The 15,194-nt window shown below is 43.5% G+C and overlaps 1 protein-coding gene across 1 annotated transcript; it reads right to left on the minus strand.

The window, feature by feature from the left end:
• Positions 1-181: 181 nt before the first annotated feature.
• On the minus strand, positions 182-15,146 carry ube4a (ubiquitination factor E4A (UFD2 homolog, yeast)). Its single transcript, XM_017433369.3, has 20 exons — positions 14,905-15,146; positions 12,393-12,563; positions 11,385-11,561; positions 9,147-9,259; positions 8,810-8,962; positions 8,489-8,648; positions 8,112-8,314; positions 7,707-7,898; positions 7,256-7,589; positions 6,996-7,122; positions 6,600-6,907; positions 6,188-6,320; positions 5,881-6,071; positions 5,039-5,139; positions 4,341-4,454; positions 4,068-4,242; positions 2,698-2,878; positions 2,441-2,588; positions 2,164-2,321; positions 182-2,067 (listed from the first exon to the last, which is right to left on the minus strand). The coding sequence occupies exons 2-20, from the start codon at positions 12,520-12,522 to the stop codon at positions 1,932-1,934; spliced, it is 3,234 nt and encodes a 1,077-aa protein (XP_017288858.1). The 5' UTR covers positions 12,523-12,563; positions 14,905-15,146; the 3' UTR covers positions 182-1,931.
• Positions 15,147-15,194: the final 48 nt, after the last annotated feature.

Here is a 15,194-nt window from a genome sequence, read left to right on the forward strand (position 1 = left end):
GGAACGTCACTGCAGCACGACAGTGACAGTGTTGGACGGGGCTGCCTCTGTTTGACACAGTTTTTACCCACAGGCGGACCTGAAATAAAGCTTCAACACACCGTCAAACTCCGATGGTCAAACGTTCGGCAAGGATTGAAAATCAAAACCCCAGTTGTCTAACAAAGAACGTAACGTCTCGTATTAGTTACATAAGTTTATTTCTTAATCTCACTGTACATCCAAAATAAAACATTACATAATCAGAACGAACAAAAAAAAAAACTTGCATTGTAATTTAAAATTTAAAACCCATGTGATCGCTAAGGCGGCGGACGTTTAACGCAGGACGAGAGCATGCCGACAAACCCTTCCTTCACATTTGACCGTCTCGTGTTAAAGTTCACCCGATCGTCCTTTACGACACTCTACGGCAAAGCCCCCCTCCAAAGGAACAAAATCAAATAAATAACTGTGCGTGTTATGAGTATGAAACAGGTCCTCGTTCTCCACAAGGCTCTTGGGGTTTTTAGGCACCGGTTCTACCGATCGACTGTTCGCCAATGAGTTCAGTCACTACATTTTGCGGAGAAATAAAGCTACAAGGTCACCCGTCGGGTCAGATTAAAAGGAGTGACATGCACACTGCCAGTCAAAAAAAAATGATTCAAACTTATATTTTTGTCTTGTCAGGGTCAATCTCAAGAACCGCGGCCACCGTAACGACCCTGAAATAAACTCGGGAGTAGAAATTAAATCCACGAATCGGCACTTTCCCCCGCGTCTGACTGCTGTTACAGTGAGGCATGTCAGAGCATTTGGACCATCTGAGGTACCGGCGTCTCCTTTGATGCTGAAAGACACACTTTTGTGGGTCAAGTGCAACCACTTGGTGCCCAATTATCACCGCTAAGTGTCTCCAAAAAAAAAAAAAAAAGGCAGGCGCTTGTCGGCCCGCAGACGCAGACATCCTCCGCAGCTCCGAAGGATCATTCCGTTTGAAATTTTAGTTTAAATGTTTTGGCTGTGACGAAAAAATCCCTCCAAAGGGGTTTCCCACTTTTACCGCACCTCGTGCTGTTCTTTTAGCCGTCACGCAGTTATCAAATATTAGTTTCGTAGCTGCTGTAAACAGCTCCCACATTTACGTGCCGTGCAACCGAATTAAAACGTCTAGAAATCTTGCGCTTTTGCTACTTTTCAGATGGAAATCTTTTATTCTGACACCCTTCATTGGCGAACTGTACCGTTAAAGATTTAAGGCTCACTAGCTGTGTTAAAATGCTACTGAGGGGGGAAAAAAGGCTGTAGTAGCCTCCAAAACATGTGGAATATTTTCACCCAATCAACAGCCTCCGATCAGTAGGTTCAGTAGCTCATTTATAGACCTGCTTGAGATTTACCCCGAAAAGTACAAACATATATAGTAGTCTTTGAGAGGCAGTGTATAAGAGATATATTCTTCAAGAGAGTGAAATCAGTCTGAAGGTATAAACAAGCGTGTTCTTATTGTAGAGTTCCCAAAAATACTTACCTTGCGTTATAAAATCAAAACCGAGCCAGCTGCTCAGTTCGTTACCGAGCTGATGGTTCTGCCCACAGCTCCGACTGCCGTATTCACAGAAACAGAGGCCGCGTCACCCCGCTAGTGTTTACACACACACGCGAATAAAAAAAAAAAAAAAGAGGACATCTTGGGATCATATAGCAGCCGCTGTGCATTGATTCTGAAAGTTGTTATCGGCAGCAGGTGGGGCGCAGTTCGTTGGCGAGATGATCCGTTAAGCGCGACAAAGAAGGGCGAATGCGACGTCAGCCGGAGGAGAGAAGGCGGAATAAAATCCACAGAGGTAAGCACACTCTGGGTTTTTATGGGTTTGCCGTGAAGCCGAGGAGTGTGCGAGCCGCGGGAGGAAGGAGTTTTTTTTTTTTTCACAGTAAATAGGCGAGGACTAGCCGCTGGGTCCCAGCTGCAGCCTCTCCTGCCTGTGCTTATCCAGCCACTGTAAGATCTGCTGTTTGAGCTCCTCGTTCGGCCTGATCTGGTCCATGGTTAGAGGACTGCGGTTGAACGGGTCCGTCTGGTCACTGCAAGGAGAGTGTTACCAAAAAAATAAATAAAACAAATACACCCTTTATTCAAGCGTTAGAATAAATTGATTACGTTGTTCAGAGGCGACAAACCTGAGGAGATGTCTCGCTATAGTTGAGCGGTCCACTGTCACATTGGAGGAAGGGAGAAGAACAGGATCCAGCATCAGCGTGGACATGATGGGGTCCAGGAACTCATCTGGAGCGTCTGCATAGGTCTCCTCTTCCTGCTGCTGCCTGTCCGCGTGAGACTGCAAGGAGGCAACACAGACAAAAGGACTACACATCCGCCGCTGCCGGGTTCGGTTGCGTGAACTCAAAAGGATTCACACTGATGCGAACCTCCGACAAACCAAAAGTCAAATTCTACCTTTATTTTGTCGGCAAGGAGACCGAAAGCGACAATCATGTCTCCGGGTTTGTTGATCTTCTTCAGCACGCGGAGCGTCTGGGAGAAGAGGGTGGGAGAATACGATCGGCCGTCCTTCGGGACCGTGGCACAGAAATTCTCCTCGTCGCTGCCAAAAACAAAAAGGTGGTTTTGAATTTTTTTTTTTTAAACACAGCTATCTGAACATATAGACCCACAAGCTAGCAGACAAAAAGAAAAGAATATTTCTCTCGTACCCCAAGTTTAGGTAGATTGTGCAGATGTCAGAAACGAGCTGCTGCGGCTTGAAGTCAAACTCGCTGAAGTCCTTGACTTTAAGAGCGCCCATCTTAGGGCCGACCAGGTGCTGCAGGAAGTAGTTCAGCATCGAGATGATCCTCTCAGCCAGGAACGGGTGCACAAAGATCCCCTTGATTTCTGAGAGACAAAATTATAACGGAAAACAATGGGATCAGACGTTTATAGAAGTGCATAACTACTCTACAGATGAACGTTCACATTTTTAACTAACGACTTTTGAGTCAATTCCAAACTAAAGAAAGAACCGATTCCTGAAACTATTTTCAACAACAACATATCAGACTCTGGGTAAGCAGCACTCTGAAAGGTGTTTCGGTAGAAGCTCGAGGAGAAGTTATAAATTACTTTCATCACTAATATTTCTGTATTTGGGGCTTTTTCTTCTGCAGGAGCAATTTTTTTCTGCTGACTCATGGACTGAGATATGAAACTTCATAGATTTAATTCAAGGTCTTAGTGTTTATTTTTCTGTAATTCCTCTATAATATCTTTTTGCCTTTCCTTCATCTAATTACTTAAGTTTTAAAATAGATTTTGATCCACATTTTTTATTATTTCAAATATAAGTAATTATTTTAAGTGCTTCACTACTGTACATATTTACACCCACCTCTGTCCCTTAGTAGCTGCTAATCCACAGAAAATAGCAAAAAAATAATAACTAAACAGAATAGATACCTAACAGCTACAGTACTATATATATATTATTGAAAAACCAGAACAGGTATACTTCATACCATTTTTATCACTAGAAAAAAATTCCTTGCTGCACATATGACGGATTAATATAAGAAATCTCCTCCCACTAAGATGAGATATAACCACTACAGGTAATAATAATATGAGGATAAGTTAGAAACATAAACTATCGAAAGCTGTCACTGATTGTAAAAAGATTTTTTTTAAATATCACCAATCAAAAGTGTAATCTTGTTTAAGACACTAAAAGGCATCACAAAGCAATAAGGCTGAGGACAGAGGCAATATTCACTTCCACAAAATAAGGCAAAAATAGATTAAATTAAGATATATTGCTTGTTTTATTGGAGCAACTTGTCCGTTGTTAAATCTACCAAACATGGATATGTGTCCAGAGTATTTCCTTCTTTAAAAAAAATTACATTTTGAGTATCATCTACAGTAGCTGCTCAAACATCCTATTTCTGTTCTTTCTTTTTTTTGTATAGATATTTAGTTTTAAGCTCACTACGTGCGTTCAGTTAAACCTAATATAACCTTCAGGGATGTAAACTCCGTTTGCGTGAAATGTTTAAAAGGCTCTCCACAGGATGTCTTTACTCCTAACCTGAGGTGAGGAAGGCCAGTGTGCCGATGGTCTCGTTGGACATGATGTTGTGGAAGCGGCCCAGCTGTCCAAACATCTGCAGGCTCGACTCTTTCTCTCTTCGAGCGTCGGGGGCCAGGCCTTCCCACTCGCCTCGGTCCCGCTCCAGCTGCAGGATCTTGATTTTACTCAAGTACTGCAACAACAAAATAAATCAAAATTAAAACAAAAGTTAACCAGTGCCCTGAATACCACCCTATGAAACTTATGAACGTCAAGCATCGTCAGCCTCACCTGAATGGCCTCGTCCAATAGGAAGATGGCGTCATTCATCAGCAAGTTGAGGAACCTGAGGAACAGAGGGGGGTTCATGGCCTCCAGGTTTTCAGATGCATAGTTTGCTAAATGCTGAAAAAAAAGACAAACCAAATAAAACACGAGGCCCACTGGACCACCTGGAAGTGAAAGATGCCTTCTCGCCTACTGTCCCCATTCAGCTCATCGATGCTTCTCTGAAAACCTTCTCATGTGACGACAGGGAGTCAAAGTCTATACAAGCGTGTGAAAATAAAAGATTTACCATAAGGCTATGCTTCTAAATCTGTCCCCCCTCAGTTTTCATTTTACTTATTAGAGAGGCTGCAGGAGTTCATTAACTGCCAACAGAAATCAATATTTGCAATTTAAAAAGCTGCCAAGTCATCAACTTCTTAACACATCATATAACCTTTAAAGCCTTTTGTGTACAATCATTATAAAATATCAACAGCTTGTTTGTACTTTTTTATGCTACAGTGATTGATAAATTCTACAGCATGAGGTCTGGACTTGTTGTCATGCTTTTAATTAGTGACTGAACCTTTGGGAGAGAACACTCAAGTTACAATTCTAACAAAAAGCCTGAGCTTCCCGGTAAAGACGGCAAGTATCGCAGCACAAGCTGAAGCTGTGAAGGCAGCGGGTTTAGATAAACGACAACAACAGTTCGCTACCTTGATGCTCTCCCTGTAATCGTCTTTGCTCCACATGTACTTGAGAATCGGATACATGGGTCTCCTGTAGTTGAATTTCTGTTCAAACTGATGAGGGTCACCTGGAGGGAAACAAAAAACAAAAACAAAGGAAAACTGAATATAAACGAGGTTACCATTCTACCTGGTTTACATCACCGAGTTGAACTCCGCTCCAGGCTCAGGCAGCTGGAGGACAAACTGACCACATTTCCTCACTCCGCTGCATCTTTACGCTCAATGTCGCTGTCAGTAACTTTTGTTTTTCTTTGTCTTTTTTTTCTATAGAAACTCCACCTGGACCAGTCCTTCTGTGTCTCTTTCCTGTCCTCTCAAACCCCAGCCGGTCGAAGCAGATGGCTGCTCAACCTGAGCCTGGTTCTGGTTCTGCTGGAGGTTTCTTCCTGTTAAAACGGAGTTGTTCCTCTCCACTGTCACCAGCGTACGTGCTCAGGATGGAGGGATGCAACAAAGTGAGGATTTGATGCAATTTGCTGGCTTCCTTAAGCAGATAGCTTTTACTAAATGGCATTTCCTCATGTATTGTATTATTAGTACTGTATTGGATTATAATAGGAATCAGGATTGGAATTGGATTTATGATTTGGACTTGTTTTTTTCATTTGGTTCATGCTCTGAGATGACTTGTTGAGAATTGGTTCTTTACAGAGAGATATTATACTAACAGACCCACTGACCCAGCTGTCTCCCACACTAGCAATGAGGGGCTTTAAGTCCCGCTTACTCCCCTTCAGTGTGTCGTTGTCTCAACTCAGCACTAATATTTAAAAAAAATAGTTAAAACTTCTGAGAAATTGCCTTACCTGTAAATTCTATATCAACAAACACAGTGATGAGGGCCTCGGCCAGCTGAGGTGCGTGTCTATAGGAGCAGAAGACTCTCTCCCTCTGAAACACGATTGGCTGAGCAGCACCAGGAGCCAGCTGCTCCATGTGGGGCATCACTGCCTCCAACACCTCGGCAAGCTTGGCTCTTAAATGAGGGTTCTTCATCCTGCCATGCACATCAAAAAAAATGGCCACGAGTGAAAAAAAAAAAAAAAAAAATCTGGGAAGCGGCTTGCCTTTCGTCTTACCGCGACAACGGTCACGGCGGAGAGCGTCACGTACCTCTCTACATTACCCATAAAGACGGTGATGAAATGAAGAATCTGCTCCAAGCTTTCAGCGGACGTCTCCAAGACGTCGTCCGCAAAACGTCGCAGGAAGATGAAAAAGTCCCCCAGGTTTTCTGCGAAAAACTCTGAGACACAAAAGGCAGGTTTTGATCATGACTATCCAACTGAGGAATGCTCAGTGATGTTGAATTAGTGTATCATGAGTAACTAACCTCAACCATATTGAACAAACATCTGCAGTCACTACAAACTCTTTGTAGAATGAACGTACTTGAAATGACTCATTAGCTGTGAGACTGATACATAAACTGACCTCACTTAAAAGGCCGGTTTCGTTTTGTCAGCTGAAATATAATTGGCAAACCTTCGCTGAACCTGCTGTTATATTGGACGACCTGACCCACCTGGCGTGTAGCAGAGCATGTTGTTCTGCAGCGGGGGCAGGGGGAAGCTGAGTGCTACATGCTCAGGCCCCTGGTTCCCCATACTGAGCTGAACGAGCAGAGCGGCCGTGGAAGCTTGCAGGTTAAGGCAGCATTGCAGCATGGCGGGCTGCGTGGTGGCAGCTTTGGTTGACAGATAAACGATCATCAGACGCTCAAACTGCTCCAGAAGCTGCTCCGACATGGGGCTCCCCGTCCGCTGGGCCTCCTGCCACGTCACCTGGAGCCGGTGGAGAGACTGGTTCATCTTGACCATCTGCTCGTGGAGTCTACGCACACACACACGCACACAGTGACATTACCGCTCACAGACATAAGGGTTATCAAAGATTTCGGCGTCAGATTGTTTTCGTGTACCTGTGGAAGCCGAGGTGCAGGGTGAGCTGGGTGAAGATGAGGTTTTCAGTCAGCAGGCTGTAGGACTGTGCAGGTTCCACCTGCTGCTGGGGGGGCATAGGGATCAGGCACGTTTCCTTTTCAAGACCTGTTTTACAAAAAAAATCATTAAATAAACACTGATTATTTTTTTGCTGTTACTAAACCCAACTGCACCAATTACTGTCGATTTGTACAACCAAAATAGCTGGTATCAATGAGCCCCTCACACGCACACTGACCTCTGGCGTGAATGTTGCGATTGCGCCTCTCGTCTTCGCTCACGTCCTTGAGGGCGCAGTAGCTCGGATTAAAGGTGAGCAGTTTGGGTGAGCGCGGCTTGCAGAACGGCTGGCACAGCTTTAACAAAGCGGCACCCAGGTTCAAGAAAAACGCGTCCGACGCGTACATCTGGAAGAAGATCTCCGGCATCTGATTGGCCCAGATCTTGGCTCGGCCGGCGTTGGCCTGCAGACAGTTGCCCAACCACGTGAGCAGCAGGTGGCGAGTCTCGCCAGACCGCTGCAGGAGGTTTTTGAGGATCTGGTGCAGCTTGTCCTGGAACTGCCTCATGAACTGTGACACAGAGGAAGAAAAGAGAATGTGCATCGAGGCGTTTGCGGTTTAGTGCTATGGCTCAGATTTTAAAAAGACGTACAAAGATGAAAAAGAGCATTAAAGAGGTCCATAAACCTGATGAATGTTGGCCTCCTGGACCTTTGTCTCCTGGGCACTTGAGCGAGAGGGGTTCAGGAAGTAGCCATGGCCCTCTACGACACCTGGGGTTTTCAGCAAGCAGGATATATTGAAAACAGTCCCCAGCAGGCTCTTCTGGTACTGCAAACCATTAGCTGGGTCTTTGGGTTGTGTGTGTTCCACCAATACCTGGATAAATAAACAAAGAGAAAAGGAACCATTGGATTTAAAAGACAACGCACCAAAATGGCAACCTTTAAATGTGGGTAGGAACTGAAATGTTATGGAACTGCCGCTGCTGTTTACTGTTAACTGTTTCCAGCAGCAATGAGCCCAGATATTGTTTGCTTTCGACAGAAGCTGCGTGTTTGCTCAGATCGGATCCCGTGTTTGCCCTCTCACCTTGGCGATATCTTTGTGGTGGCTGAAATAGAGGAGAACATCGAGGTAAAAGTAGAGGACGGGCTGACACAGCTCCAAGTCCTTGACGCGCCCCTGAAGGATATCTAGGACCGGAACCATCACCTCCTCGAAGGTGCGCACCTCCTGGTCGGAGAGCAGGCCGGCAATGACCTCCTCAACAAATTCAACCACTTCATCTGGATCTGAAACACAATTACTCTGTAAGTGGGGGAAAAAAAGTATATATATATATATATATATATATATATATATATATATATATATATATATATAGAAAGAATGTTTCATCCAGAAGAGGCAAAGACAAAGAGAAAAGAGGAAAGACTCAGGCCCGACAGGCTCAGCGTGGGACTTACGTGCTCCTTGGAAACCCTCCAGCAGCAGGTCCAGGAGCTGTTCGTAAACATTCTGGTTGACGTAGATCTCCGGCGTGAGCAGGACTGTTTGCGTGTTGGACACCGACAGGTTCTTGCAGCGAACAGCGAAGGAAAGTAACTTCTCAGGCACCTTTGTCACCTGGCGCAACGATTACAAATAAAGAGTCACTTCGTTATTGCCGAGAACGGGTTGTATTTATGTCCCAATTACTGATCGCTATTTAAAAACACGAGGAGTCGGTAAGTCACTGTATTTAAGAGCTGTGATTAAATAGTATGGCGGGGGTGGGGGGGAATCACCTCCTCCTTAGCCCTCTGGTAACAAGCAAAAAGATAAGGGATGGCACGTTTCTCTCCAGCGTCGCGGTCAGCGGACAGGTTCACAGCGCTGCATGATGTCATATAAATGAGGTGGTTTCCTGGCTCCAACAGCAGCAGGCGGTTAAACAAAGCCTGAAGGACAAAAGGGAAACATCACAGACCCATCAGTTCAGAATGCTCAGGTCCTATGCCCTGAAGGAGCACACACACACACGCAGAGCTGGTAATTATTTAAAGCTTGACCAGACTTTATCACTTGTGTCGGACATTTTGCGTCATATTGAACAAAATGAGAAACAAAAAACCGATGTATAACCTGCTCTATGTTGTCCATATCCAACCAGTCCTGTCCGTCCAGGTCCGCTGCCATTTCCTCCAGGTAAACACAGCGAGGAGGGATCCCATTACCTCCTCTCAGACTGGGATCACCTAGGGTTTTAAAAAATAAAAAGAAGTCAAATATGTCAAATCAAAGTTTATTCGTGTAGCACATTTCCTGTAACCCAGTGTGCCTTCCAGCAGAAACGAAAAGACGTTTGAAAACACATAAAACAGCTCATGTACACACAAAACCAAAAACCCCAGGAAAACTGCAGCAAGAGCAGGATCATAAAAGAACAAACACAAAATACACAAACAATAACAGACACATCGTATGCTTGCGGTTTTGACCTGCTTCTTAAAAAGATCTACAGTCGAGGAAGCTCTCAGAACTAAAGGTAGCGTTCAGACAATGAGCTACTGTGTGACTTAGTTTATCAAAGTCAGATTACGTTGCAAAATCATTACCTTTCGAAATGTTCCTTAAATGATAAAAAGCCAGTTGGATTTATTATATGAGTTAAAACTTAAATCACACCGAGGTTTTGTGCTTCATTTCTGAACTCCAGAGATTAAAAAAAGCAAAGACTTTCTCTGAGTCTTCGGCCCAAACAGCAGTGTTTCTCTTTCGTCTTTGCTGAGCTGTTGGTTTAAGTCGTGTCACATCCATACCATAATATCATTTATAAGCTGCATCAGGGAGCTCGGGGGAATCAGCATCATAGGGGAGATGAGGAAGCCGTAAATCTTCTGCACAATTCTGACGGCGAATGTCATGGTTCTGAACGAAATGAAACGAGTGGAAGCACGCGAAGGGCTGAATAAAACTGGACCAAGAATTGAACCTTGAGGTACAACTCGCGCAAAATCTGCTCCGTCTGGATGAAAAAAAAAACGCATCGACTGACACAAGGGAGCTGTTTGCCTCTAATATGTAGTTAAGATCTGGACTAGAGAGGCCAACCCAGTTTTCTAACAGGATATCATGATCAACAGAATCAAAAGCAGCGCTGACTGAGATCCAGAAGGACAAAAACGGATCCACTGATTGTTTTCTTTTTCTAGAATCAGTGTTTCTGTGCAGGTCGTTAACAACTTCACTGAGTGCAATTCCTGTCCTGATGGCACGCCAAAAAGCCAGATTGACAAACATCAAATACACTGCTGGACTGAAGAGAACTGTTAATCTGAAAGAAGATCTTTTTTTCTAAGAAATGGTAAATTTGAGACAGGCCTATAATTAAACCTGACAGCTGGATCTAGGCTGCTTTCTTTAAAAGAGGATTGATGACAGGCATTTTGAGTGCAGTGGGGGGGGATCCTGGTGGAAGAGAACAATTAATTAGATAAATTAAAACACTTCACACTTAACTATGGAGGCATAAAATAAAACCAAGCATTGGCGTTTGGTCAATATTAGCTGCAAAATACCATTAAAAACAATACAGGCGAGTCTGAATATATAAGAGATTAGAGAGTCAAATGCACAGCGTGTGTTTACAATAATTAAAGGAGGGGAGAAGGAACTGAGCAAAGAGAAAGGAGGGGAGCTCTAAGCCCACATTTCTTGAAAATCATGACTCATCTTTCAGAAGCCTGAGTGATGAGGGACCTCGCAGCGATGGAGGCCTCTGTGCCGTCTTAAAGCTCGGTGAGTCATTCCTTACTGACTGGAAACTTTTATTGTAATCTTGAAGATATTGAGCCGCGTCCAGCATTAATGCAGCCTGAGCAAAACAGATTCAACTACTATTTATGAACAGCACCCCCCCACACACACACACACACTCCATCAGCAAGCATCCATCCTTCAGATGTTTTTTTTTTTAATGTGAAAGGAAGAATTTCAGGGAAAAGAAGATTTGCTGCTAATAGCTGACTGATGACCTGGCTCACCTCACTTTACTCATGCATGTGTCACCTAAAATGGCCACTTCAGTGTACAGTCATGAACACAGGTTGATGCACTTTTTTTTTTTTTAAAAAAAACATTAATTATTACAAGGTGTGAGAAAAAACCCAGACCTTTTTGAGATGCTGTTAGGAGAGGCGAAAGCAGCTAAAACAACCCGAATTCACAGCCAGGTGGTCTCAAGTTCTCCAAAAATCTCAGAAAACACTCATTAATGTAGCTTAAGAGAACGCTACAGATGGAAGGAAGGCATCGGCAGGCGTGACGCCGTCTCTTATGAGCTACACGAAGCAGCTTGACAACTATCCAGGTTCTACTTACTGTTATCCAGAGTGATTAGGAATATCCTCTGGATCATGTGGTTGACATTGAGCTGCTCGCAGAGCTCCTGTCGGGACCGGAAGGAGCGGCTGATCTCCGCCACGGAGTCATCGTTGTCATCGACGCTGTCGGAAACTGAGTTTTCTGACTCGGACTGGCTCTCTCCTGAGTCCTCCACTGCGCCGGCAGAGAGAAGGCACATTTGGCCCAAACGTTAGCAGGAAGTACAGGAGGCAGATGTTTTCTTTAACACTGGCGTTGTATTGAAATGTGACGTTTCAGTGTGTCACATTCAACTAAACTCTTCAGATGTTTGCAAATTGTATCCTTCTGCTACATGAAAACGTGATTACATCGTGTTATATATGACAACATGAATAAATGTAACTGCAGTGGCTGTTGAAGATGTTCAAATAGCAAAACAGGCAAAAGGCTGGTTTGAAGCCTGGTGTTTTAGTTCTTTAAGAGCTAATAAAGTAGCACAGAAGGGAAACGATAACCTGCACAATAAATGGTTAAAAACTGTTCGCTCTAAGGCAATAAAAGCCCAAAGAACCAGGAACTTCATGTACTTTACTAGGACTTACAGCGCTGCTCGTTAACAGCTGTCTTTAGAAAAAGTCAGCCAGGGATTTCCCAAGATGTATATAAACACACAACTAACCAACTGAGTTAAAGATCTCCAAGTAAATGGGAACCAGTGTCTTTAATAAAATTATTTAAACTTTTTTTAGCCTCCAGATTTACTTTTCTACCACGCAAAGTGTGTTTTAGATGCAACAGCTAAAAGGAACTGTGAGTAAAAACAAGTTTTCAGACAGGTTTTAAAAATGTAGACTATAGAATAATTTTTAGAAAAAAACAATCAGATGTGCAGCTGCATGAAGTCAACATCCGAGGCATCAAACCAAGTTCTGGAAAGTTGTATTTGACATACTTTTTGTGCAGCTTTTCTGGATAATTGCTAAAAGAAAAACAAAGTCTAACTGGAATCCGCGCTGTACTCACGCGGCAGCTCGGCGGGCTGCTGCTGGGCCTTTTGCTCGGACGCAAACTGTTTGGCGTCAGCCAGAGAGCTGAAGAGGGCAGCGAAGGGGTTGCAGGAGATGTTGTGGTTGTTGTTGCCCTGGTCAGTCATCTCACTGGGGCTCGACTCCTCACTCCATCCAAGATCCCAGCCTCGGGGAGCAGAGCAGACACAGTAAGTAACGCACCGTCTCATCATGGCTCACATGCAGCACTTACATGATCACCCTCTTAAAACAGCTGCAGAATGTCTGCACGTGTTCATTAAACGTCAAAACTACTATATTGTATTTTTCCTCACGGTTACACAACCAAGCTGTGCATTAAAATGTAACACAACACGCTATATTCTCTGCTTTTCTGTGGGCGAATAGCTTGAGATGAATATTTTAGTACAAAGCTGAATTATTTTTTACATCTTTCCTTTTGTTTTAAAGTTAAACCCAATTAGACCAGATAGAACAAAAGTTTTTATCCTTTATTGCTTTCAAATCTGCTGTTACTTTTTCACATAATACCCAAAAGGGAACAGTGTTTTAAAAGCTAAGAATTGAAGATTTATCGCTGCTTTTTCCATGGATTTACCCACCACCCCAGTCACATTCCCACCAGTCGTGTTTCAATCTGATTATAATAGGAAATAAATAAACATAGCAGTCTGCTGGTTCCCTATTCCTGACAAACTAATTACACTAGCCTTTATTTACGGTCATCTCCACAGTTCTGCAGCTGACTTCTGTGTCTGTATCTCATCTTATTCACATGTTAAAGACAAGCAGTTATGTTTCTATCGTGTATGTTATCAATAAGCACCAACATTTCAATTAATGCAAAACATTCAAATAAAAAAACACCACACTTTTGTCGCCTAACCCCAGTATCGTTTCCACTCTTTTTTTTTTTTGTCTTATTTCTACTTTGGAAAGTCAAGCATTTATCTCTACAGCTTCACGTTTATCTGAGCATCTAGTCCAGTTTTCCAGTTTCAAATATGACCAGAAGTTAGGGACTCCTCTTATGCGTTTGAACATCCATGACACCCTACGAAAACAGAGAGGCTGTTTTTCCTCCCCAGAATCATTCAGATCTGCTGCCACAAGGTACTCTCCAGGAAATCGTTTATACTGTTCACCATTTCATTAGACAAGAGCTCCATCTGCAACATACTGATGATAAATACTTAAATTATATATTACATGTTCTGCCATTTATTACATTACACTTTGTACGCATCACTTTCTACAGCACTGCTTCTTCTTCTCCTTCCAGCTGTTCCTTTTTCAGGGGTCACCACAGCCATCTAACTCTGTCCTCTGCGTCCTCTGTCCTCTCTAACTGCATCCATATATCTCCTCTTTGTCTTTTTCCTGGCAGCTGCGTCTCTAACATCCTTCTACCAATATACCCACTGTCCTTTCTCTGGACATGTCCAAACAGTCTCAGTCTGTCCTCTCTAACTTTATCTCCCAGTCGTCCAACCTGTGCTGTACCTCTGATGACCTCGTTCCTAATCCTGTCCATCCTTGTCCCTCCCAAGGAGAACCTCAACATCTTCAACTCTGCCACTTCCTGTTCTGTCTCCTGTCTTTAAACCCGCCACTGGGGAACACAAGCCGGTCCCGAGCCCGGGTAAACAGTGAAGAAAAAAATACATTTAACACTTTTGCCAAAATTAACATGCGAGGTCTACAGTTGTTACTACATTTACTGTTGTTTTTCCTTTTTCAAATACTGCTCTAAAATCTCAGATTTCTATTAATCACTCAGTATTAGTGCTTTTCATGTCAAATTGTACATAATATGTTGACTTCTGGCTTTTGCACAGCAGCAATGATCTATCTATCTTTCTACAAAATGCATCAAAGTGAATTTATTTGAGCTCATTAGTAAAGCCACTTCCCAGCAGTTGATTGAATGTACTCACAAGGCTGTTATTCAAGTTAACAGTGCTAATAATGAGCCACTTTTACGCATTTTTGATAGCTTTGCTGTGACCATATAACATAAAACTCTGTATTTGCAGGATGTGGCAAAAGACTGGGACACTCAAAGGTTGGTTTGACGAGTAAAACCTCTGTTGGTGAAGGTTTAAAGGTTTTCAGCGTGAAGTTCAGAGAGGGAGAAGGTAAAAAGCGTCGTGATGCGAGTCCTTCAGGACAGATAAGTGAACATGAGCTGTCATCAGGTCTCCACGGTCCTGTCAGGGTATCAGCCGCTCACAGGACTCTAATAAACTCTAACCAGCCCACCTCGAGTTGTTTTAGAGCTGTAACGCCGACTGCTAAGCAGTTTCGAGAGCAGAAGCGGGGTTTAGCTACTTGACACGAACTGGCTAGCGGGGGGCTAGCTCGTTAGCTCACCGTGAAGCAACAAGCTAAGCTGTCATAAGGTCACAGCGGGATCGATTACAGCGTTTATTTAAGACGCCAGCGCACGGATATCGCGTGTTTCCAGCCCGAGGGGTGCACACGAACAGTAATGAGGGCTGTCGTACCTGTGTGACGAGCAGAAACGAGTGCTTTTGGTTAAGAAAATCGCTTCTGCGAGCGACGCCGAGCAGCGTTTCCTCGGTAAACAGAAACCGTAGCCGTCATCAAAGTGCGCCCGCTTCTTTCTCAGGGAGTCGCGTTTAGCTTCGCCAACCCGAACAAATGTGTTAATACAAAGCTATGAAATTTTACAGTTATATTAATTAATCGTATGTTTTTTTTCTAACACTTCAAGTCATCTTAGCTGCATTTTTAAATCTCCCTCAACGTGTTAAAAGCCTACAGTACCTCTTAG

This window comes from Kryptolebias marmoratus, linkage group LG2 (genome assembly GCF_001649575.2).
Source record: "Kryptolebias marmoratus isolate JLee-2015 linkage group LG2, ASM164957v2, whole genome shotgun sequence".
Classification (NCBI taxonomy): domain Eukaryota; kingdom Metazoa; phylum Chordata; class Actinopteri; order Cyprinodontiformes; family Rivulidae; genus Kryptolebias; species Kryptolebias marmoratus.

Coding starts and splice junctions, on each gene's coding strand:
- ube4a (XM_017433369.3), bottom strand. CDS start 12,522: ATGACTGACCAGGGCAACAACAACCACAACATCTCCTGCAACCCCTTC. Junction 9,260..11,384: donor CCTAATCACTCTGGATAACA/GTAAGTAGAACC, acceptor TTAAAACCCTAG/GTGATCCCAGTCTGAGAGGA. Junction 2,589..2,697: donor ACAATCTACCTAAACTTGGG/GTACGAGAGAAA, acceptor TGTTTTTGGCAG/CGACGAGGAGAATTTCTGTG.